The sequence below is a fragment of the Thalia democratica genome, chromosome 3 (assembly GCF_965202585.1).
Source record: "Thalia democratica chromosome 3, ktThaDemo2.hap1.1, whole genome shotgun sequence".
Lineage (NCBI taxonomy): Eukaryota > Metazoa > Chordata > Thaliacea > Salpida > Salpidae > Thalia > Thalia democratica.
This window is the reverse complement of record NC_139167.1, coordinates 50,129,911-50,156,057: the sequence shown is the minus strand read 5'-3', so window position 1 is coordinate 50,156,057 and position 26,147 is coordinate 50,129,911. Positions and strand designations below refer to the sequence as shown.

General features: G+C 25.7%; 2 protein-coding genes across 2 annotated transcripts; one reads left to right on the top strand and one right to left on the bottom strand.

The window, feature by feature from the left end:
- The first annotated feature begins 5,913 nt into the window (after positions 1–5,913).
- Positions 5,914–10,042, top strand: LOC145832040 (glutamine synthetase-like). The gene is made up of 7 exons (XM_082939407.1): positions 5,914–6,076; positions 6,372–6,533; positions 6,838–6,984; positions 7,684–7,811; positions 8,885–9,084; positions 9,396–9,576; positions 9,908–10,042. The coding sequence occupies exons 1-7, from the start codon at positions 5,914–5,916 to the stop codon at positions 10,040–10,042; spliced, it is 1,116 nt and encodes a 371-aa protein (XP_082795533.1).
- A 7,431-nt stretch (positions 10,043–17,473) lies between these two features.
- On the bottom strand, positions 17,474–24,581 carry LOC145831493 (grpE protein homolog, mitochondrial-like). Its single transcript, XM_082938767.1, has 4 exons — positions 24,486–24,581; positions 20,964–21,108; positions 18,681–18,872; positions 17,474–18,170 (listed from the first exon to the last, which is right to left on the bottom strand). The coding sequence occupies exons 1-4, from the start codon at positions 24,560–24,562 to the stop codon at positions 17,925–17,927; spliced, it is 660 nt and encodes a 219-aa protein (XP_082794893.1). The 5' UTR covers positions 24,563–24,581; the 3' UTR covers positions 17,474–17,924.
- Positions 24,582–26,147: the final 1,566 nt, after the last annotated feature.

The following is a 26,147-nucleotide window of genomic DNA, read 5'->3' as shown; positions in this document are numbered from 1 at the left end:
GTAATAAAAATATTTATTAAATATTTTACTTGTATACTCTAGTATTTTCTTATAAAACTATTTACAGAGTTTAAGTACAAAAATTATGCAGTACTCAAAGATAAATAAAACTTATAAAAAGTATAAAATAAAAATAGAAAAACAAAAATCAAATGATTTTTTCCAACATATAGTGTTAAAGTTTAAAAAGTGTTTATATGTTTATTTAATTTGGTTATGTTTTCAAACAAAATAACTTTGTTGGTTTTGCAAATACGAAAAAAAACAATCAAAAAATAAGGTAATTAGATGAAAATCAAATATTTAAGGTTCCATACTTTTTACAAACCTTCATAAACTGTAAAAATAAAAATAAAACCTAACTGAGTTTAAAATAAATAACTCAGAATTAATTTCAACTATATTGGAGTTAAAAGTTTTCCACATTTTTATACCTTTACAGACTGTTTAAGCATTCTAACTGATGTTTCTAAATTATTTCCAACTTGCAGAAGTACAAACATAACATCATCTGTTAAAAAATATATAAATTTTTTTTAGAAACTAACTTATTTGTACTTAATTTTAATTTCCAGTTTGTTGACTAAACCATGATATAAAGTTTTTTTTTTATAAGAAGTTATAAAAAAATAGCTGCTTTATGATTCAATTAAAACTCAACAACTATTTTTTTTTAATATTCTACATCTTTCATTTTTTCTAGGTAATACTTGTTATATTTCAATCATCATCTAAATAAGTAAAAAATTCAAACTCACCTAGATAATTTTCTTTACTATTTTTACATACACTTTCGGTTGAAACGAGTTTCAATAGATTAATAGCTTCGATAAACTTTAAACTGTTTTAATAAAATTATAATATAAGCAAAGCAAAAAGTTTTACTTTTACATTCTAATTTAGGTATAAAATAAAGTAATAAAGTATTAAATCCTAGAGGTCTAAACAAGCAAAGCCTGTCGGAAAATGAAAAAAAATATTTTTTACACAAATACTTATTTGACTGACCAAGTTCTGCTTCTCATAAAATATGAACAGTTCTACAAAAGCTAGTTTTGTAAATTTTGACTCTGTAGAGCTATTCACATTTTATGAGCAGCAAAACTTGGTCAGTTTAAATTATACTTTAGTTAACATTTAACACACACGACCATTACTATCAATAAGAAATTATAAAATGAAAGTTGACGTAGAATTATAAAAACTGTTTTATTTTAATTTCAAAAACTTTATAAACCTATAAATTTATAAATGGTTTTTATCTTAGATTGTACAATCCACTGGTTAACACGAAAACGTATGTAATTCACCATATGAATACTCATATACGTTTAAGATTATTTGTTATCTAAAGTTGAAATTATTAGTAGCATTGATAACACAAATTCATGGAAACATTAAAAAACCTGAGTTGTTTTTACCAGTCAAATATAATAAGCTGAATTTCTTAGATATTTAGAATCAAACATTAATAGATTTTGATCATTTTTTACACTATCCCATAACTTTGCACAAAGTATAGCAAATAATCAGTTTTAGATAGCTTTGAAACTTTTTAAGCTAAACTGGTAAAAACTTTCCCTGACTTTATGTATCTTTTTCAACTTAGTTTAAAAAAAAACGAGAACTTATTGAAACTAGACGAAATAGTTGATTGCTTCTGTAGAAAATAAGAACTTTAAGAAAGTAAGTAAGGTATCTTAGTTTCATTGTAAAATCAAAACTAATGCTTTGAAATTGTCTTTAAATACTTTCAAAGCTTAAACTTAATACCAAGTAGTTATTAAAAATGATTAAAAGTAACGATACCTTAATTACGTTTGACAAAAAGTTTTTTTTTCTCTAAATTAACTTTACTATTTTCTCTTACTTTAAATAGGACTCTTTTTTATTAAAACCAAATATACAAAAAAAAATCAGTTTATGACTTTTTTTTTAAATTAAAGCTTATATACCTATAAACTAATACTAAGTCAAACAAGATTCATTACTCTAAAAATCGTAAAAATTCTTATTTATGATTTTGAGTATCTGTAAAACTTCCCTCAAAATAGTTTCGTGACAAGGAATATATTTTTACATTGTAGAATAAAAAGTTTTCTATATTAGTACTTTCTGAGGTATTTCATATCAGTATCATAGGTTTAACTTACTCGTCAAATTGCTTTGGTATACCTGTGTATTTATTAGACAAACTTCGATATTTTGAACGTATATCAGTCATTATACCTCTTTAAACAAACTTTATGACATTAATTTTATAACTTGTTTTAGAAAAATAGTTTTCAATAACTTAAATCGTTTTAAAATAATAATAATCAACGTCATAATTCAACTTATTAACTAAATAAAATTATGTAAATGATGAACAATTTATACTTATCAAAAATAACTAAATAATAATACTAATGCGAATTAATTATTCTGCTTATTACCAGATTTCGGTGGGAAAAATTCCGATGTTGTCAAATATTAATAAGATAGTAAAATGCTCTCTACAATTTTGTTTATCTATTAATATCCTGATCTATTAGATTAAGATTCTACAATATTGTATAAAACTTGTACATGCATCAAAATATAAACAAGTTAAGATGTTGCAATTTCAAAACTTTAAAATTTATAATTGTATAATTGGGTAAAATATGTATTAACTTAAATAACAAAAGGATTCGAATTATTCCAACCATTCAAATTAAATGGAGTTAAAAGTTATCTAAAAGTTTATTTGAAAAAAATTAATTTAAATCAAGTATGAACAAAGCATCAACAAAACTCAAAACCCATGAAAAAGTTAAAAAAATATTTTGTACTAGTATTGTATACTTATTTAAGTCTTATCTTCTTTGCATTTACTATTAGAAAAATGTTTCTATGTCTGCATGACTTCATAATTATGTTCTTTTGTATATGCGATTCGTAACGGGTTCGAGTATGGTAAGGCTTCTTTTAAGCACAACCTGCATGTTTCTTTTACTGATTTAAATTTTTTCTTTTTTGCACTTTCCAAGCTAATTTGTAGTTATTTTTTTGATTTTTCAATTAGTGCATTAGTTTTAAAAATTCTGTGGCTTTTGATGTACTGGAGGTAATTTATGTCATCTGGTTTATAGTTGATTGTGGTTATGTGTGTTGCTATTCGTTTTTTTAGCTGGTTTGCACTTAGTCCGATATATATTTTTGATTTATTTTATATTTTATTTTTAACCTGGTAAGTAATACTTTCTGTCCTAGATTTTCCTCTTTCCAGGGGGCATGTTTGTTTCTTTCTACAGTTGCATGATTCATCTTTATTTTCTTTGTTGTTATTTTCAGTATTTATAAATAGTTTATTTTTTTATTTTTTTAGTTTGCTATTTACTCCAAAATATTTGTTGACAAATTTAAGAATTATTTTTGTTTCTACGGATTTACAGTACAATTGAATCATATAATTTTTCTTTATATGTTTATTTTATGGTCTTACATTCTTCTGTGAAGTTCGTTTTATAGCTTTATCCGTTTAACTTTAAAGCACCATTATAGTCTTTTTATTTATGTTATTGGTTAGGTTTTTGTTACCTGAACTTTTATAAAGTCTGGTCTCTTACATTTTTGGAATTTTTTGAGTATGGTTGGTGGATGGCTTGATTTTGAATTCATACAATTTGTTTTGTTGTTGTAAAAATTACATAGCTTTACTAACAATATTATAGTTTTAAGTATCTCAAATCTTCCCTTGGTTGTGTGATGTTCTTCGATATATAATAGAACTATTGCCTACTGAAGAAGAAATTTTGAAAGTACTTTAGGCAATATAACGAGTACTTATAAATTAGTAGATATTTTTGTAAAATAAAAAAGATTTTACAAAAACTAAAGCTTTACTAATAAAGTTAGATAATTTGCTCGAAAATATGGAAAGTTTTGTTTTGTATGCTTTGGCAATGTATCAATGTACACTAGTATTAATTATCGCAATTTAAAAGCTTCAAAGACTTTTGCTTGACTATCTGCAAATTTTTGCGATAAGCCCAAACTATGTATTTACAAAAAGTCAGCCGTGTATGAGGGTAGGTATCAAATACAGACGAAGAGTCAGTTTTGCACGAAGAGTAACGTTCGCGTGGTATCAAGTTTGCACGGTTGAGTTTTTTGAAACATAACAAAATATTCTTCAATTAGGATAAGTTGAGTTGTAGATCTACTAACTTAAGTGCACTAAATGTTAAAGTGGAAAAATTTAAGCAAGCGCTTAAAACGTAAACCTATGTCTTCAATAGCTGGGTATAACTATAACTATTTTTGTTTAAATTTTTTTAATTTACATTAACTTTAGATTTTCTGATTCAATAAAAGCAAGCAGAAACCTTCGGCGTGATACGTAGTTTTCATCGTGAGAACAAACTAGTGCTAAGCAACTAGCATTGAGCTTTTTTTTTAATATGCCTTTAAAAAGTTCTATCTATTTGATTTTTGTTTTTTGTTAGATAGCACTTAAAAATAATTATTTTAATACAATTTTGCAGTAAAAGTTTTAATAATATGTTCGGTCTGCAAAAGGCTTAGTCTGGTGAAAAATATGACCCGTAGACTAAAACAATTTCCTACAATCTGTTACAGGATTTTACTGATTAAAATAAAACTAAGAATTCTAGTTTACCTTAAAGGTTTTGAAACTTATAATTTTACTGAACCAAGCCGGATCTCAACTTTCAAAAAAATTCTGAATCCAGTAGGTCACTAACTCCAATAGTAAGAAATTACAAAATTCTTCTAAGCACACAGTTTAGGATTTTCATGCAAAAATTTACATGAGGCATTTAATTGGGCTAATCTAATGCAAGTTTACTTAGTAACTTTAAAAGTTTGTATATTTAAAATTTAGTTTAATTTTTGTTAATAACTGCTTTTTTTGAGACAATATAGGAATTTAAAGTTGTTTATTCTAATATGACTAAGGTGTAATGAAGATATGTCGGATGTAATTAGTAAAAAAGTTTTTAGTCAGTATTTGTTATTGTTATGATTATAACTTTTATAAATACAGCCTTATAATCTTTTAGTTCATTAATAATTATTTTTATCGATAACTACTTAAACTAGAAAGAGCTCTCAAAAAAAGTTTTGTAGTTAAATTATTTTTTTAAAGTTCAAAAAACTATTTTTGTAAAAAAATGTACTTTAAAATAATTACAACTTTAAATTTATTTTAACTCATTTAGTAGTTTTAAAATAATAAAAACGTTTTTAAAAAGATCTTTAGTAACAAAAATAAACAGCAACATCTTTAGAATTTTATTTAAAGTTCGATTACAAAAGTTTTTGTTTGCGATAAAAAGTTTGTTTGGATTTTTTACAAAAAGTATTGAGGATTTTGAGGTTTTTTGATTGTTTATAGTTTTACAACAGATAACTTTTAATATATATTTTTATCGTTAGTATGTTTACTAGTAAAATATTAATAAAATAATTTAGCGTGTAGTTTTTTGAATATTAAAAAAAATATCTTTAAAAAAAAAACAACCAAAGCTTGATTTATTTGTAAGGTGACTTCTCATGGACAATTTTAATTAGCTGAAAAATTTCAAAGATTAGTTAAGTTATAAAATAAATTACAACTAAAACTTCTTAAAAAACTTTCTAATTTTTAGGTACATTAAGCTTTTAGTAAGCTTTTTTGTAACTATATTAGCTATAAAAATAGACCATTTAAAATGAAAACTTTTTTATTTAAATTAATATAATTAAAATTAATTCACAGTGGAACATAGTAACAAAAAGTACCATTTTTTATACCTTATAACGATATTTTTGATACTGACTTAATTTTACCAGATTTAAATAGCCCGATGCTCACAAAACAAAATACTTTTTACTTACCTTTATTGTATAACAGTTTTTTAAATAAATTGAAACTCACAAATATTCCTAATGCCTTCCACTGCCTTGTTAAACAAGACTGCTTTGGATAAGTACATGTCCCTGGATACAAATGACCAGATAGTGCAGGCAATGTACGTCTGGATTGATGGAACCGGTGAAAGTCTCAGATGTAAAACCAGAAGCTTGACCGAGGTACCAAAAAGTGTATTTGGTCAGTTCAGTGAAGTTGCTTGAAAGTTTACAATGTTAACTTTTGTGTTTTAGTTAAATACGTTTTTTATAGTTTTATCGCATTTTAAAGATATAAAGAATAATAAGTTTAAACACAAGAAGTTTAAAAAGGTGTACAAGCAGAATCTTTTTTTTTTATTTTTTTACCAGTTAGCTTTTGTTAAGTAACCATGCTGTTTTTAAGCACCCAAGAACACCTTTTAAATATCTGTGTAAGTATTTTATAAACACAGCATTATGTATTATTTTCATGATAAACGATAAACATATTTCAGACCTTCCCTCATGGAACTTTGACGGGTCTTCAACAGGTCAGGCTACGGGATCAAATTCCGATTGTTTCCTGAAACCAGTTGCCATGTTCAACGACCCATTTAGGGGTAATCCTCACAAGTTGGTCATGTGTGAAGTTCTCAACCACTTCATGGAACCTGTAGGTTAGTACTTTGTTTGAATTTTTTTAGTCTTGTTAACTTTTGAAATATAAAAAAGTTGGTGTAAATTAGTTTTTGCAGACATTAATTTAAGGTGAATCGCTAATTTGAATCGGTATGGTAAAAGTTATTTGCAGCGTTGTAAAACAATTATATTTATTATTTAGACAAATGGAGTTTAGAGAAGATTAATAGTATCAAAATAAATCGAACTTTTTTTAACACTAAACCGATTTTAAAAAATTATGTTTAAAAAACTTTTTTTATAAAAAGTTAAGTGTTATACAAACTTTGTACAACTTTCTAGCCACCAACAATCGTAAAAGCTGCTTTGAACTTATGGAAAAAGTAAAGGACTCTCATCCTTGGTACGGATTGGAACAAGAGTACACTCTACTTGATGTTGACGGCCACCCATTTGGCTGGCCAAAACTAGGATACCCAGGACCACAAGGTAGTTTTCCTTTCGTTTATAGCAAAAATTCAAAAAGATATTTTTTGTTTCAAGATAAAACTTTGTTGACCAGACTTTAAAGTTTATTACCATCATTATTCTAAATAATAGATTTATAAAACTTTAAACCCCTTTGTTAAACTATTTGAAAGCAATACTTACGCAGAATTAATTCTAAAAATATTACAATATAAACAAAATTTTGATGCATATATAAAATGTTCTTTTTAGTCAAAATATCTAATGTAATACGGTTACATGGCAATTCGAATGCCAACAACTCAAATTCTTAAAAAAATGTTTAAAGGTCCGCAACTCAAAAAGTAATACATATTATTTAAAAAAAAGCAGTTGTAGGTGTAATAGTCAGATTATGATTGTAGTAATGTAAAAAATACTTAAAATTACTGTACTTTTATGCTTATTTTAGCCATATCTCAATAGTATTTGTAATTTTTCACATATAAAAAAGCGTTTGCAGGTATTTAAGAAACCTACGACCGCTTTTTTATTTTTATTTTTTAACATATATTACATTTTAAGTTGCGGCCCTTTAAAAAAATTAAAAAACTTGAACTGTCGGAATACGATTTATCCGAATTTGAACATTCGTGCACCTATGTAAAACAACTTAAAATATATTTTTAAACAACGTAGTTTTTTAACCTTAATAAACTTTATTGATATTTACTTCTTTAGGACCATACTACTGCGCAGTTGGAACTGGTAATGTTTACGGTCGTGAAGTCGTCGAAGCGCATTACAAAGCTTGCATTTTTGCTGGAATTAAAATTTCTGGCACCAATGCTGAAGTAATGCCAGCCCAGGTTAGTAGTTTAAAATAAAAAGAACATATAAAAAATTGATAAGTAAGTAAAATTTTAGTAAAGGTGTGAGTAACTATTCGATTGCTAATCATACAATGATTAATAACTTAATGTCTGTCATACAATGAATATATAACTACAAGATACTTAATCATAACAAGCTTTTCTGCTGTCTACTAATTACTTATAACCAGTTTTATTTAAGAAAAATAAGCTAATAAATTTTAAATGAGTTTTTTTTTAGCTTATACAACCTTGTTTTTTTTTCTATAAGTCGTTTCGTATATAAGAAAACGTTTAAGAGTAGAGTTTAAAATTATGAATAAACTTATACGTTTGACACGCTATAAAATTTATATTCAAACAAATTTTGTAAATTTTTTGTCGAAAAATATTTAATTTAAAGTTAAATCGCAACCTTGCAATAACAAATAAAAGTACTCATAAATATAAATTAAGTTGTTTATATTAAAAATGCTTAGTAGTTTTCACTAGGTAAAAAAAATGTTAATATATAAACATTTATTTGCTCACTTTTACCAAAAACGCTTTATAACTAGATAATAAATTTAATTTATCCTCCAAATTAAAAGCCAATAAAAAGAAACAGTTAATCTAAATGATAAAATTTCTTAATCACTCTATTAACCTTGTTTGTATAATTATCTAAGTAAACATAACTTTGCAGTTTTCTTACTTTAGTTCTCTTTATATTAGCAAAACAGCTGCTATAAAAACTTCAAAACACAAAAATACAAATTAAAATAGATACTTCATAGTTCTTTATATTTAATATTTTATTCGATTTTTGTTATATTAAAAAATAATATTTTATAACATTGATCAAAAAATTTTAACACAAATATTTTTGATTGTTTAAAGCAGCTAATTAACTAGAAAAGTGTACTTCTTGTAAACATAACAATACGTTTTTAAAATTCAAAGCACTAAAAATAGTATTATCTATTATCAAAGTGGTAAAAAGTACTTAAAATTATTATTTAGAAATAAAATAAAAGTAAGTACGCTAAAACTATTATAAATGATGTTAAAAAAAATCTTTCTCAAAAAAGTGGGAATTTCAAGTGGGGCCTTGTGAAGGAATTGAAATGGGGGATCATTTATGGATGGCAAGATTCATTTTGACCAGAGTCTGTGAAGATTTAGGTGTCGCAGCAACGTTTTTCCCCAAACCAATGAGCGGTGACTGGAATGGGGCAGGTTGCCATGCCAACTTCTCAACTGAAGCAATGAGAAAAGAAGGAGGAATTGCGTTAGTACTTATTATATATATGTATATTATAAACAAAACCTTAAAAAAAAACTTTAGCAAAATTTACTCATTTAAACATATATGACTTTGCATACTAGAACTTAACTGATAATTTATGAACAATTTTTTAAACACAGTTTTTAACTGGCTTTTGTTTAATAACTTAGCATACACAGTTTAAGAAGTATATTTTTTTTTTCTAATCTCTTAAGTAGTAAAAAATGTTAGGCATTTACTCCGTTTTGAAGCTTAGGACTATATGCTACTAGTATTTTTTAAGTTTAAGTTCAAGTTATTTTTTTTCTCAACAGCGCAATCGAAGAGGCTATAGAGAAGCTTTCAAAGAGACACAATTACCACATCAGAGCTTACGATCCTAACGGAGGAAGAGACAACATGAAAAGATTGACGGGACTCCATGAAACTGCATCAATTCACAACTTTTCATCTGGAGTTGCCAACAGACAGGCTTCCATCAGAATACCAAGACATGTTAGTTTTTTTTTATATATATAATATTTTTCCATTAGTTTCCATATACTCAACTGTATATAAGTGTTATATACTAATGTTTACGCGTCTCGCAACCATATGGGTTCCAGTTAATTTAATTATTTCGAATGTTATCGTTATTTAATGAAAACATGCTGCTGTTATTAACCACAAAAATAAAACATTTGAGCGTGATAGATAGCTGTAATTTAATGTAGTTAAAACTCATCGCCCTTTTTATGTCATCACGCGTAGTCACTTATGTATATTGTTTGATTATATTTAAAACGCTACTTTTTAGTTGTGGTTTATAAATTGATTTACTTTAAAGGTATTAGCAGAGAAAAGGGGATATTTAGAAGACAGGAGACCAGCTTCGAATTGCGATCCGTACATAGTGACAGAAGTTCTTGCAATGACGACAATTTTGAACGAAGAAGGTGACGTTTCTCTTGATTTTCTCTGATCTCTGTAATGACAAAATCAATTCTAACATTACCATAGTCACCTTTAGTTATCTTCTCCTTTTATTTATAACTTGTTATATTTCTGTATAAAATTAACAAATTTTTCAGCTTTAGCTTTGTTGAAATATCAACAAAAATAAGCCCTAACTATTTTGATTTGTAAATAACTTAACTGAGTTTTTCTTTTGTAATCGCGTTTTTTGAAATTTAAAAGTAGCGGTTACTGACTCTTTATATTTTTAAATGTCTCTATACTTTTTTTAAACATCGTTTTAGTGTAAAATTTAAAAATTTTATTTTTAATGCATTTATACATGATCAATGATCATTTGCGTGTATATTTTTCTAAAAATTATATTTATTTGCTACTGCTTGAATATTATATGCTTTTAACTTTTTGAAGAAAAGTAGTTTATCGTGTAGTATTTTCGATATGATAAAATACTGAATTTGTAAGAACATTAAATAGTTATTATGTTGAAACACAATATATTAAGTTGTAAACTTTAAACTTCAAAGAACTACTTACTTGACAAAATTAAATTTATCATTGTACTTCAAAAAATAAATTGTTTTAGTTTAGCTGATAAAAGTTTACAATACAGTTATTTAAATTTTGTTTTGCACTTAAAGTTTTTAAATTAATATTTTAATATATTGCATAAAATATATAACACCTAAACGATTATTCATTAATAAACTTGTGATATATGTTTATAGTACTGAAAAAATAAATAAAGTATGCTTTCGACTAAACTTTTTTTTTCTGAAAACTTTGTCTAACATAACTTAAACATTAAAAAAAATAATAGTATTTGTTAAATAAAAAAATATATACAGTACATATTTTACGAACTTAAAAATACAAGTAATTCATGTACAAAAATAATATTTGATTTTGATATACTTCTGAGAACCTGTCTGAAACAACTTAAGTATACTTAAACAAGCTTGTTCAGTAAAAAGACAAGTATAGTTAGTTGTACATAAGCTACACAGGTTGAGAATGAAAAAAAGTCATGTATTTAGCTAAATAACGCTAGAGAATGAAAAAGCATATTTTTTTATTTAAATCAGAATTTACGATTGACTTCCATGTTTATTGTTTTATAAAGTTTAATTTGGCTTACAGTTTAGATTTAATTTTTAATAACGCGTGTCAAATCTTTTAAACTTAAACTTTGCATTGCAAAACATTCAACTTTTATTTGTTCATTGTACCTCTTTAAATACTTAATTTTTTTTTTGTTATTAGTAGCTTATACGGTACATGGAGTTGTTGGATATTTATTACTTTTAAAATAAAATAGAAATAAGTTTAAGTTGTAAAACTAATTCTAAAAGCCGTTTAAAAATAGGTTAATATGTTTTTGTAATCTTTTTACAATTAGTTTTTTTTGCTTAATTACAATTATAAAAACTTTCACGTTTTTAGACGATATAATACTATGAAAAACTAATTTATTTATACAGTAGATATTTATTCTGTTTTAAAAACAATAATGGTCGTTGGTCATTTACTGAAATTAGGTATTTTCAGTTTGAAACGTTTATGGAATTCATTGAGTATTTGATAAAAAAATGTAAATGTTTTAAACTAGTGATCTACCAGATCCAGTATCCAAATCAGGCCGGATATTGCCTTTATGGTGCAAATCTAGCCAAATTTTAATTTGAAAAATGATCCGGATTTGGTAGAAAACTAGCTAAAATATCAAACTAAAACAACTAATTTCAATAATTACTGAACAAATCTTTGATTTTATGTTGAACAATAGATTGCCATGTCTTACTTAGATTAAAAACATTTTAAAACCTAAAACTCCAAAATTTTATTATGATAGTAAATTATTAGTCTAAAGTTTTAAAGAAAGTTTTATAGACGTAAAAATAGTGTATTAAGTTATTTCACGTTCATTATGAAAATTCGATACAAAAGAAATTGTATTTTTAAGTTGTTTAGTTAGCTACTGACAGGATATTTAAGTTACTAAGTTTTAGATTTTTAAAGTTTGTGAGTTGGCGGAGTATCGTTAGTAACAATAAGGTAATTTACAGAGATTTGTAAAATTATGAGTTTTGTAAATTATTTTTTTTGTTAGTGTTAACTACTAGTATTAAAAGTTCGAATTGCCTAAACCACTAATGACTTTTTTGACAGACTGTGTTATTAATTCAAACGGTGTTTCAGTTAAGGTTTATATTGAATGGACCAGTTTTTTATGAATATTTATCAAATAGATATAGATACTTTTTGCAAACATTGGTTAATAGTTAACCTAAAAAGAAATAAAGTTCTTGCCAATTTTTTATTTTTTTTTTTAGTACAAATTTTTGTCTTTTAAAACAGAGGTAGGTAGGCTGAAGGTACTTGCGGACCAAATTTTGAATTTGAAAAATTTTTGCGGGCTGCAGTTTTAGTTTTATTCAGTCTGATTTTTAGAAACACAAACAGAGCTTATTATTCAAAGGTAAAATTACAATTTTTGTCTTAATTAGCTTACTATCTGTCCAATAAGCTAATATTTTTATGCTTAGTAATTTAACTACATTAACCTGCCCACTTGGTATGCACTTCCTAGGTACGAACTACCGGTATGGTACTCAACTTTTTAGCCGAAAACTTTGTTTTCAAAATGCAGTTTTTTTTTCACTGTGAAATCAAAAAATAATAAAAGTAGTATTTCAAAAGTGTTATGTATTAATAAAAATTATACTCTTACAAATTTAAATCAATTAAAATTAAAGGAACCATAAAATAAGCTTTGAACTCACAAATTGTGTATCAGATCTTATATTTAAAAGAAACATATTACTGTATACTTATTTAACAAAAATAAAAAAGAGTGCAGTTTTAATTTGCATACCCCATGATTAAAACAAAGGAATAAAAAACACTCTAGAAATCATACAGAGTTCAGATAGACTAAAAAAATAAAGAGTTTAATTAACATCTACATACCCAAAGATTGAAACATGAAGGTAAAATAAAATTTAAATAAACTAAAATTATATACAAAGCAACTGACTTTATTTAATCTATGACGCAACATAAATGTAAAAAGTTTTTTAAAAAGAAAAATTTCTAATTTATAAGTAAGCAGGAGTGAAATTTCTTAACTCTAATTTAGCTTTATTAAACATACACTATTTAATAAAAGCATGATCAAAGTTTACATTAATCTTTATTTGTTTAAAATTAGTAAATAATTGTATTTACTATGTAAATTTTTAACGTTCAAGGAAAAACTAGATAGATTATAAAAAAAATTGAATTTGAACTTTTTATAAAATACATACATAAATAAATATATTAAACAAGTACTTAAGATTTTTTAATATACGTTCAGTCAAAACTTTTTTGTTTTTATGATATAAGTTTTAGTTTTAGGGAATTTTCCTTTAGTAGTCATTTTTAAATTTTAGGCAATTAAAGACTAAAATTTTCTAGGATTGCACTGCCGGTTGAGTACGCACTTTTGCGCTGTAATGCGTACCTAAGTGGCAGGTTACTGTACTTAACTATCACTAAGCACCGAAACAAACGAGTTTAAAAAGTAATTTTCTGCTATTTCTTTAATTGTCCTGATCAATCTCTTATAAATAAATGTTTTTATAACTTGAATACAATCCTTTTCTACTTAATGTTTTGTAACTTTCAATAACTTATAAAACCTTAACTTTTGAAATCAACAAACTAAAAAAGATAAATAGAATAAAAATAATTACTGGTATTATAAAAAAAGTTAGGCTAACATAAAAAAATTCCGCTTAAACTTTTCAGTAAGCTGTTTATTTTTCAAACTGGGCCACATTTTGAGACAAGAAGGTTAGCCTAAGTAATTTAACATAAATAATTTAAAAATTAAAATAAAATTCATAAAGGTTAATTAAAGTTAATAATGTTAATTAAGTAGTAATAATATTATAACTACTGTGATTGCATAAGTACTCAACTACTTGGCTAGATGATATTAAAATTTATAAAACTGTTTCAAAATAGGGAACTTATCTAAACTAGCTTTAGAAATTGCAATATAAATTTTAAAAGCAATATTAATTTTCAAAAAAAAATAAATAATTCTAAGCTATTCTAGATTTTCAAATTTTTTAACTAGTCTAAATATTTGACAACCCTATCTAATATAAAACTTGAACAAAAGTTTGATGTTATAATACACAAGTAATACAAGTTTAGTGATAATGAATTAGTTGTAAACAACAAAAACTATTTTAAAAAATTACTTTTTCAGTAAACTAACAAAAAAGTAATTATTAACTTTAGAGTAAGGTATAAAAATGTACTTAGTCAAGGAAAAGCAAAAAAAAATATTGAACGTTATAGCAACCCTAATGGCTTTATTTTAAGTAAAGATTTTAGTTTTTTTATCAAGTGTTTTTTTATAATGGAAAACAATGACTGCTTCATGAAATGTAAAAAAGTATTAGTTAATTAAACACAGTGGAAACACGAGCGTTAACTTGGCTCGATTAGCATTTTTTGTAATCTTTTTAAAAATGTCCAAACTTTAGAATCAGTTATTTTCCTTACCTTTAAAGCAAACTAAGACTTTTTTTTTTCTAGAGAACGCTCCTTTGCCTTTAATTTTTAAAAAGATCCATTGGGTTTGGGTTTGACTTTTTGAGTGGGGCCCCTTAAAATTTTTTTTTTTTATTCTTACTTCTCAGTGTTCCCTAGAATAAAAAAAAGTATCTTAGTTAGCTTTAAAAATAAGGAAAATAATTGGGTCTAAAGTTTGGAAAATTTCTAAAAGTTGCAAAAAATGCTAATCGAGCTAGTAGTGTAAACTGCATTTCTTTGAGAAACAAACACTCTACTAAAACTCTGTTGAGAGACTAGAAAATAAGTCTACTTTTTCAAAAGATATGAATGTGGTCACTATCAAAGGCAAGCTATAAGGCTACAAAACTTGTTGATGAAAAAGATGGCTTTTACGAATGTTGAACTCGTAAAAGTATGATATCAGCTGTGGCAATTATTGGTTCTGAAAAGAAAAACTTTTCTAATGTCTGTTTGTCTTCACATACAATAAAAAGATGTATTAAGGATATGTCTTTAGATTTCAAGTAAAATCAAAGAAACTAAATAACCTGGAATGTTAATTTCTCTGTTTAAGATGATGCACTGTCACCTCAGCTAGGAATATTTATTCGAGGTGTTTTTTAACCAATGAAAGGCACAACCACAATCAAAGACATTCTAAAAGCAGTGTTGAAATGCACTAATTCAATGAGTGCTGATGTCAGAAAATTAGTGTCTGTTACAACTGATGGTGCACCTGCGAGGACTGAAAAAGTAAAAGGTTTCACAACTTTGCTAAAAATCTTGGAAAAAATGGTCTTAGTTTACAGAGTTTTATATAAGCTATTTTTTAAAAAGTAACAAAATTCAAACTAGTTTTTAAGATAACAATTTATTCGATGGAAAGTTACATATAAATTTATTGTTCAACATAGTACTTAGTGTGGTTAGAACTAACTTTAAGTTAATTAATATTCAATGTTTAAGTTTACGTTGAGAACTACTAAACTTGCACAAACAAAATTTATTCAATAAAATTAATAGTTTACTAAATCTAAGAGGAATCCAAAAAAGAACAGTATTCCATAGTTTTAACTAGTTAACACTTACATGTGTAGAAAAAGAAAAACCCGGATGTTTTCAGGGTGAAGAAAGATCCATAAATAGACAATTTGTCTTTTTAATTTTTAAATTTACGCGGTAGTATTAGTAAAATAATTTTAACGAGGGACATAAAATGGAATCAGTAAAAATATAGACTTAAACCAAAAAAATCAACTTAACAAAAATGTTTTTAGTGTTTCACATCATCATGCTCGTGGGCCACAAAATTACTTTTCGCGGGCCACGTGTTGCCGACCCATGTTTAAAATATAGATGCAAACCGGATTTTACCAGCATGCGGTATGTTGCCAACTCTTATTATATAACGAAGTTTTTTGAACTGAAAATTAATAAAACAGAAAAGTTTATACAACTTCACTTAATTACTAACTAGAACATAATCAAAGGTTAGAAACGGACAATAGCAGAAGCCTTTGACGTTATACATCATAGTTTTCATCATGAGAATAAATTTGTGCAGAGCAGCTAGCACTGAGCTTTCACAAAAGAAATGTGACAGGCCCGCAAAACGCTTTTCTGGTTAAGATGACACTTCGACTTAAAAAGTTTCCTACAATCTATTATAGTTTATAAATGATCGAAATAATTTAGGAAGTCTTGTTCACGTTTTAGGTTTTGAAAATTCTAATTTTATCGGAACCGAATCCGACCGATCTTTGTTTAAAAAAAGTTCTGGATACGAACGACCGGAGCCAAAATTTGCGAATGCAATAGATCTATATTTTAGATGTTCTTTTGAGAATGTTTAATTTAGTTTGTAATACTTAATTATTTTAAACACTTTTATTTAAAACAATGTGTTTTCGAAAAACTTATTCTTAAGGACCAAAATTTAATATAAATAATAAGTAAGCATCTAGGTTTATATATCTTGATAGGTTAGGTTAAAATTACCATTTAAAAAGGCAATAACCGGCCGTACCCGGATACTGTTAAATCACTAGTTTTCATTTTTTGAGCAAAAAACAAACCTGAGTGACCGAAGCCAGCATGGATAAATGTGGATTAGTCGGAGTTGATTAAAAAAATAAGGGTCACCTCTGAAACTTATTTCACCTTCAAAATTCTATATTGATATTAGCTTAAATCACACAGAGCACGGTTGTATGTTTGTCGACTCTAGGTTTACAAAAGGTTACAAAAACATACTGTTGTAAAAGCGCAAAATTCTAAAAATTAAACACATAGAAAAGTTTTAAAAGTTTATTTGCAGAACTGGTAGTAGTCACTCTTATTTTATACTTTTGTACTTAGTTTTAAAAATAATGACTATAAACATACATTTAAGTACTAGAGAAATAACAAAACAAATAGACTTATAGAAATTAACGTAATCTAAAATATTACATACTAAAAAACTAAATTATTATTTTTAAACTAATTAAATTAAATAACTATTATATATTATAATAACTAATTAAAAATTAAGTATATATAATATTTTTCAATCTTTTAAAGCTTCATTGATAGACAAACAACCTTTAAGTTATGCACACTTTTTGCAAAATTATCTAACTGTTTTCATTCTTATGAACAGTTTTTATTAATAAATACAAAATTTAAGATTTTAAAGACGGTACTATAAAATATGCTTTTTAATAAGTGTCAAACTAACTATTGTAAAAGATTTATTGGTAGTAATAAAGATCAGATGTTTTTAAGTTACTACAGTTTATTGTATGCACAAAAAAAAACTTTAGAAACCATTTTTCTAATTACATATAATTTATGTATAAAAATTTTTATTTCTAAATTACTTGGTCTGCATACCATTCTATTAATAAATAGAAAAAATAATAATAATTAAGTAATACAATTTACAAAACAAATTTTTAAATAGATTATATAAGCTAAGTGTATAACAACAATAAATAAACTGATCAATTTGTAACTAAATTTACTAATAATTAGATTTGAATAACATTTAATATCAATATAAAGAGCTACTTAAATTTTTATTAACCGTAAAGCACAAAACTAATAATTACATATATACAACAAGCAAAAACTTTCCATAAACTTTTAGGAATATATATTTTGTTAGTCAAAACAGACATTTTTAGTATACGACGGGTGTAGATTTTAATAAGCCAAAAATAATCACTATCTGTAAATAGACTGCAGTAAACCGTCGCACCTGTCATCAAACAAATTTTCCTAAAACAAGATGACAAACGTCGAAAATTAGCTACTTTTTTCTCCCCTTTATTTTCCTAATCCACCTTCTTTGAAACGCCCACCTTGGCCGCCCTCAGCGTCCTTCCCTTCAGCCGGTAGCCGATCTGCTCGACGTGGGCCACCGACTGCGGCTCCAAATCAGCACTCGGCACCTGGAACAGCGCCTCGTGCAGGTTGGGGTCGAACTTGTCGCCCACTTGTGGCGATAACACCTGGCAACCGTTCCGCTCGAACACCTTGTGCAGGTCCTTGTACGTCATCTCCACCCCCTCATGGAAGCTCTTTTGAAGTTTTAATGTTAAACTTTGTTCTCACAGGTTATTACAAACAATACAATGTTTTACTTTTATATCAAATTAAAAAAGGTCGTCATTTGTTAAAATAATTTTGAATTAAGTTTTCGAATAAATTAATAGAAGGCACTATTAATATAAGGTATGTACTATTAAAAAAAAAACTAAACAAAAAATTACGGGTATACAAAATACTGAAAAACTTATGGTTTAAAATATCGTGTTTAAATTCAAAAATATACAAAAAAAATGGAAATAATAAAATAAAATACAATTCTTCTCATTAAAGATTCTCTAGTAGAGAACTTTCTATTGTTAAGTTTAAAACAAATTACAATATCATAGCTTTTATAGTGCAAATGAGTTAGTTATTTTATAAAGAAACTACTCGTTTTCCAACTTAGCTGTGAATGACTAAAACAGTAGTAAGCATAATTTTATGTAAATATTAAAAAAGTCTAGTAAGAGACAAAATTTTAGATTCTATGATCTTAGTACCTTCCACACTGAGTCGTCAGTATCCTGCAATTTTTCCACCGATATGCACTTGACGGCCATGTCCATGGTGTCGGCCACTGTTAACAGGTCCTTGCAGAAGGACTGGATACCGAACAATTTGGCGTCTTCTATCTGTTTCGTCATCCTCAGTCGCGTATTCTCGCCTTCAGCCAGCGACCTCAGGTACTTGTCCTGAGTAAATGTTTTTTAATTGTTCTATTTAGAATAAAATATACTCCATTAAAGAATGCTTTACTTTTTTTAAAAGATATATATAACTAAATTTCACTAAATAATTATATTTATGAAATTTTTTTTGTTCATCATTTTTTACGCTAGCGACCTCAAGAACTTGTCTTGAGCGTTTTTCTATTTATTCAAATAACAAAAAAAAATATTCGTTTAGTAATAATCTACTTTTTACTAATAATATAGTTATATTTTATTAAAAAAATTTATTTTTGAATATTTTTTTAGTTTAGTTTTTATAAATTTTAACTAGCAAGAATTCTTAATAAATCAATTGGAAGAACTTTTTCCAGTACAAATATTTAAAGTTCATCTTTTTTTTAATTCAAGCTTGTTGATTTATAAAGAAATAAAATTATGTTTCATTAAGTAATCACTAATTTATTTTAGATAAGGTGTGTGTTTATTATTTAGTAAACTTATTTTTTTACTTTTTTACTTGTATTTTTAAGCTTTCAAGTTTGCATAATTTTTTAATATTAAGTTTAGATTATCATTCGACTGACTGTTCATCTTACATATTTTATATGAGAAAGGAGGAAAGTGAAATTATTGTTTTAGTTTAGAAGTTATAAATATTTTTTTATGTTTTTATTAGAGGTACAACTTAGCCTACAAAACATAAATAAATGATAAATCTGATATGTTTTTGAAAAATTTAAATGTAAACAGCAGGCAAGAAAATAAAATAGTTATAACACGCTAAACCAGGGTTTCGCAAACTGGGCCTTTGGGGCCATTATTTATGGGGCCATGAGCAGCAAAGAGGCCAAAAGGAGGGCATGAGCAGTAACGGAGTCACATGGGATCCATGAAGTAATAATTTGAAATTTACACTAGATATTCTGAGGTTGATGATGAAGAGCAAAAAAGGTCTTAGGCGTTTTTAATGGTAGTTCTTTGAGAAAACTTGTTGGAGGGGCCATAGCTTTTTTAATTTCTATAAAGGGGGCATTTTTTAAAAAAGTTTGGGAAACCCTGCTCTAAACAAATCATTTGCAGACTAAAAATTTATTTTAAAAATCAAAACCAAGCTTTTCAATGAAATTAAACTTTTAAAAATAAAAATAATAAAAAAACATCGATTTTTTTTTTATATTATATAAAAACAAAAGTCAAAAATTTACAAAAAAATAACTATCACAAAAAGTTTAGTATTTATAAAGATTAAGTATTTCATAAAACCAGGTCTGCCAGTCTACTTCTGAAAAGTCATCCAAGGAATGTTTGGTTTTCTAAATTCTAAACTATTTTAAGTTTATTTGCCTTCACCACTTTACAAACGTTTAAGCAATATAAGGATGTTTAAATATTTATCATTATTCCTTTTAGTTTATTACTTTTTATTTTTCATGCGCCTCAAATTTACTTTTAGATGAAAAAATTATATATAGTAACTATAACAATTGCAACATAAGTAGTATGTTAGTTTCAAAAAAAAATCAAACTTGTTGAAAATGCTTGTCAAATAACTTGAAGTATACCAGCTAAAACGTTATAAACAACATTTTAGAGTAAATAAGCTTGTTATCTCTTATGACATCTATTTTAACATTTCAAGCTTTATTTTTTTTTTATTACTATTTTCAAATTCATATTCTTCACTATATCAATTAAAGGTAAAATAAAATTATAAAAATTTGAACAAGTATTTTTTCATTTTATCAATTACTACAATATTTAAACATTACTAAGTTTAAATTACCTTAATTCAGTTATTCGTAAAATATTTGTATTATAAAACTTCTCAAAGTTTTGTAGTCATCCAAAGATATGTACATTAATAAGATAGTAGTTACTTCTTTTTTGTAATTTTCAGCATATTCCAATAATATTAACATAAGTTTTTTTTTTTTACTGCAGCAAAATAAAATAATTTTTTATTTGACATATTAATTATTTTTGCAGTTAAACAGTATAAGTTAAATAAAGAAATAAAAATTAAGTAAAGGTTATTTTAAAATGTTAACAACAATATTAAATACTTTAAATAAAATTATAAATGAAATACCATCAAATTTGTAGAATCCAAACCTTAAAATCAGACGAAGACTCCTTTTGTTTTTCAAGTTCTTCCTTTAATTCTTTTATTTCTTGTTCTAATTCACCAACTGCCTTACTTTCAGCTTCCTCTTGTGGGGCATCATTTAAAACCTTGATAGTTGTAGAAAGGGGGGCTCTGTTTTATTGTTTATAAATCAGATTAAACTTAAATGATTAGTATAAAGTTAAAGATGTATTTAAAAAAATGTTTTGTTTTTACAAAAATTATAATAAATAAAGGTATATAACTGTTTAACTTAAATTAACTGAAGTACTACGGAATATTTTGATATATAGTTATATAGAAAAAAAATATTCAAACTAAGCTTTTAAGTTAAACCTAAAATACTTCAAGAATTTATAAAGAATTATAAAGCTAGGCAAAGATATTTTTAAAAGTTAGCCAAACTCTAAAAAATATGTATATCAAAAACCAACATTTATTTTATACATTTATAATACCTAAATAAAATGTGCAAAGACACTTTTGCACGGAGAGTAAAAAAATAAATAATTTTAAAATAATTATAATTATAAAATAGTTATAATTAAAAATTTACCGACCAAGGCTTAATGTTTGGGGTAACAGTAAAAGTAAAAAAAAAAAAAAGTAACTTATTTATAAAATAAATAAATAAAATAAATTTAAGTAAGTTTCAATCCGTGCAAAAGTCTTTTTGCAAAAATTACCCCTCAGAAAGGGTTCAAATAGAATTGAAACTGCTGTAGTTTTGTTTTTGTATTTAAAACATAGAGGTATATCACATTTTTTACAATTTTATCTTATTTTTTAGAAATGTATATTATTTTTAAGAGTTTTAAAAAAACTATGAATTAATTTCACAGATATTTAATATCCAAACTAATTTTTGAGATAAAACTGGTTAAACTTGGAAATGAATAGGTTCTTTATGGGATTAGAAAAATAAAACTGTGGAAAAATTATGTACATTAAAAATCTATATTCTACGTTATTTGAGATAAGTACCTAATACTTATGAATGTTTATTATAATATATAGAAAAAAATCTGTTAAGGAATTTTTAACTTTTAACTTTTTTTAACAAAAATAAACATCTTTTTTTTTTGTTTTTGGTTATAAAATTCTTACTTTTCATTTTGTCAAACTTGTTACTACAGATTTTTCTATATATTACTGCTCCCTGTAAACTCCCTGAAAATTTGGAGATATTTATATCAAAAATGTTAGACGAAATAGGTGCTTTTTTGTTCAGTTATTTTTATCTATTTAATGTTTTAGTTTTCCCCTCCTGTAGGAGCTGATTGTACTTTCCAAGTTTAAGTGTCTATATCTCAAAAATTTGTATAAATATTTAAAAGCTGTTTGAGCAACTTATAGCTTAGTTTAAACTCTACAAAATAAAATAAAATTGTAAAAGTATGTGATGCAGTCTCAACTGTTGTTAAAATTTCTTGACCCTTTTACATTCTAACAAAATATTTTTAGAATGGTGTTTGATACCATAAGTTACAACCCTTAAGCAAAGCATTGTATTAATTTTTTATAGAATAAAAAGATTATCATTAATATTTTGTAACATATTTCTCATCACCATGTATGTTCTTGAAATTGAACCATCTAAAGTTACAACCATAAATATATTTGCAATACAAGTCAAATTAAATTAAATAAATTGCATCATCAAGTAAATTATTAATCATTTAAAAAATAATGCATCTGAACAACTTAATTATTGAGTATTACAAAAGAAGCCTTAGTGCTTACTGTTTTAGATAAGATTACCTTGTACTTCTTTTATTTTTGTACCTATTTAGTGAATGCTCAGTTTTTTAAGACTCAAGCAGATAAAATTTAAAAGATTATGTAAATAGTAACACTACTACACCAAAGTTTTTATGCTTATTTGTAATTTTTTCTTTAATTAGTCAAGCTAAACTATTTTGCTTCAATTATATTTCCTCCTAATAAAGAAAGAACATTTAAATACACATTATAAGTAGTAGAAGCCAATAGGAAAACTAAAGTAATTATAAGTTCAGTAAAAATAAAGATTGAGTATTTCTAAGTTTTGTCTTTTATAAGACATAATATTTTAGACAGTTCTAATTTATTTTTTACACCTTAAAGTAATTAATTTTCAGAGTTTCTTTTACTTTAATTCAACTATTGTTTTGTAACTATTTTAGCATCAAATTTATAGTTTTAAACAATCGCACCTATTGAAGTTTAGAAAAAACAAGTTAACGTATACAAACAACATTATATGTTTTAATTTTTCAAAAACTAATAAAAGATCTCAACTTCTAGAGAATCAATTATATTTATTAAATTCTTTCAAGATATTTTAAAGCAGACTCAGTTTTGGTCAAAGACAACAACTTTAAAGATTGTTATAAGAACATTTATTTTATAATTTCTTTTAACGATATTGTTATAACACTTCAAATATAAACAATGAATATAGGGCTTGAAACTTTTTTTGAGTAAAATTTATTTTTGGCTCTTATGAAATCATAGTATAATATAAAAAAAATTTAAGTTAAAAAAAAATTAAACACTTGTGAACATGAATTGGTTTTAAATAAAATGTTATTGAATTTTCGTGAAAATAAATAAAATTGTAGAAAGGGGTAAACTTATGTATTTTCAGAACATCTAACTATAATCAAAATTGCTTAAGATTGGATTAATTTCACCAGATTTATATTGATGATAATTCATACCAGTAGTTTTGTTTCTTTCAGTAGAAATATTTCTTTAAAGTGAGGAGTTTGTAAGTTACAGTTTCTTATTAACAAAGGTTTTTGTAATTGCTTAAAGTATTGTTTAGGAAAAGATTTTTATCTTTATTTCATTGATAACAGTAATTATTTATTCAACCACTTACATCAACAGTTTCTTACAAAGAGAGTTTTTTATTTAAGGTTTATATTGGAAAAATGTTTGTTTTTACTTTCTTTTTATTTAAATTTACTTTTACATACAAAAATATCATTATATGTAAAAAAATTCTAGCCTTTACAAATTTAGTTTTATACACAGTTTTGAATTACTACGTCACAATATATTTTTTCACTATTATTTAGTTAGGTGCATAAATGTGTTTCAGTTCTATTAGTTTATCATAAGTTTACTGAAGACGGATTTTTGTCTATAAACTTTTTTTTTTGAATTTAACTAATATGCAATAAGTTTGAAGATTTTTCTAAACTATCTTTTGATTTTCTTAAATTGTCTAAAAACGCGTAAAATGTGTTTTTGTGATGATTTCTACTTTTAAAAAACTTTTTAGCCTAAAACTTTAAGGTCAAATTTTTAAGGTCTCATATGATTTACATAGGAGTTGTTTTCAGAAAAATGTAAATAGCATGACGGTGGTAAAAGCTAGAAAGCTAATTTTTATTTGTTTTGTTTTTTAAGTGATTTGCCCACACAAAAAGTTAGACTAAGCTTAACTCTAAGCTCGGTGCAACAGATTCACCCTAATGCACACTTTAACAATTATTTTAAACAAAATACAACTATCAAACCTTGACAAGGTTAGAGAGCCTTGTTTCCATAACAATGAAATATTTCTTGAAGATGAAAGCAAACCTCTATTAATCATTTCTGTATAAACGTTTCTGCAAACTATTTATTTATTCATAAAAACTTTTTATTTTATTGTAGTTGCAAATTTATAAACTTTTATTATGTTAATTAGCTATATTTTTAGTTTATTACTAACTGCTAAAGTAGTCTTTAAATGTATAAATGTAGAACTAAAAACAAATATACTAAAAATTAAGTTTGCTTTACTGAGAAAACTTTGAAAAAAAACCAATTTTTCTAAAACCACAAAAATTAACTTTTTTGCCAAAAAACAACCCACATGTTAGGACCAAAGGGAGTCCTTTTTTTTTTACTGAATTTACTATCTAAAAAACTTTTTAAGGGCATAGGGGGGAGTGAAACATCTTTTTCACATCACAATTTATTCTTATTTTATTGAGTTATAATAAAGCTTCAAGTTGCTTTTTACAGATTTTTAAAACTCAAAATAATTTTTGAGATATAGCTGGTCGAAGTGGAGACTACAATAGATTTCTTATGAGAGGCACAAACTAAAACAGCAAATGACTAGAAATCACTAAAAATCTATCTTCTCCTACCTTTTTTGAGATAACTACCTCAAACTTTCAGGGTATGTTACTTGCAATATTCAAAAAAATCTGTCGGAACAGAAATTAAAAAAATTAAAATTTATGACAAAAAAAACAAAAAAAAATGTTTTTTTTGTTTTTTTTTTTTTGTTTTTTTTTTTCTTTTAATATTTATAAAATTCCTTCAACAGAATTTTTTAAATATTGCAAGGAACATTTCCTAAAAGTTTGAGGTATTTATTTCAAAAAACGTAGGAGAAAATATATTTTTAGTGAAATAGTCTTTTTTTGCTGTTTTAGTTTGCGCCTTCCATAAGGGACCTATTGTCACCTCCTATTTTGATCGCTATATCTCAAAAACTATTTTGAATTTTTTTAATCAGTAAAAAGCATGTTGTAGCTTAGTTAACAATCTATATAATAAATCAATTTATCAAAAAAGTCATTAAAATGATGTAAAAGCATGATAAAACGTTTGTAGATTGACAACTACAAGTTTTTTGGATGGGATTGACTGATGAGTCCTAGTAGAGACAAAACCGGTCTCAGTCTACCAAAAGCTTGTGGTCTGATGATCGAATTGGCATGATCAACTCTTTGTTAAACTGGAGCTTGTCTCACAGCAAACAAAAGTCTAGGCTTCTGCTCTGTAGACTTTTGCCGATTTTTTTGATAAAGACATCTTTGAAAAAATTTACAGCTACAAACCACACTGGTTTGTGATTATTTTCTCATAAGTACAAAACCTAATTTTTTCTATTTTAAGGCCAGGAACTTCAAATTTTCAGGGAATGTTTCTTAAAACACTAAGAAAGTGTATTCACAATGCTTTTATATTTAAACTAAAAAAAATATGAGCAGAAAATCAAAAGTTTTTTTTCTTAATTATTAAAAAAAATCAGTTAAAAATTTGAAAATACCTTTCAGCAGACTTATTTAATGCTATAGGGTGGCTATTGGTTTTTATAATTTTTTTTCCCAGTTTTCTAGTCCCATTTATACTGTAAATACAAGACAAATTTTTGAGGCAATAAAGTCAGCCTGAGTGAC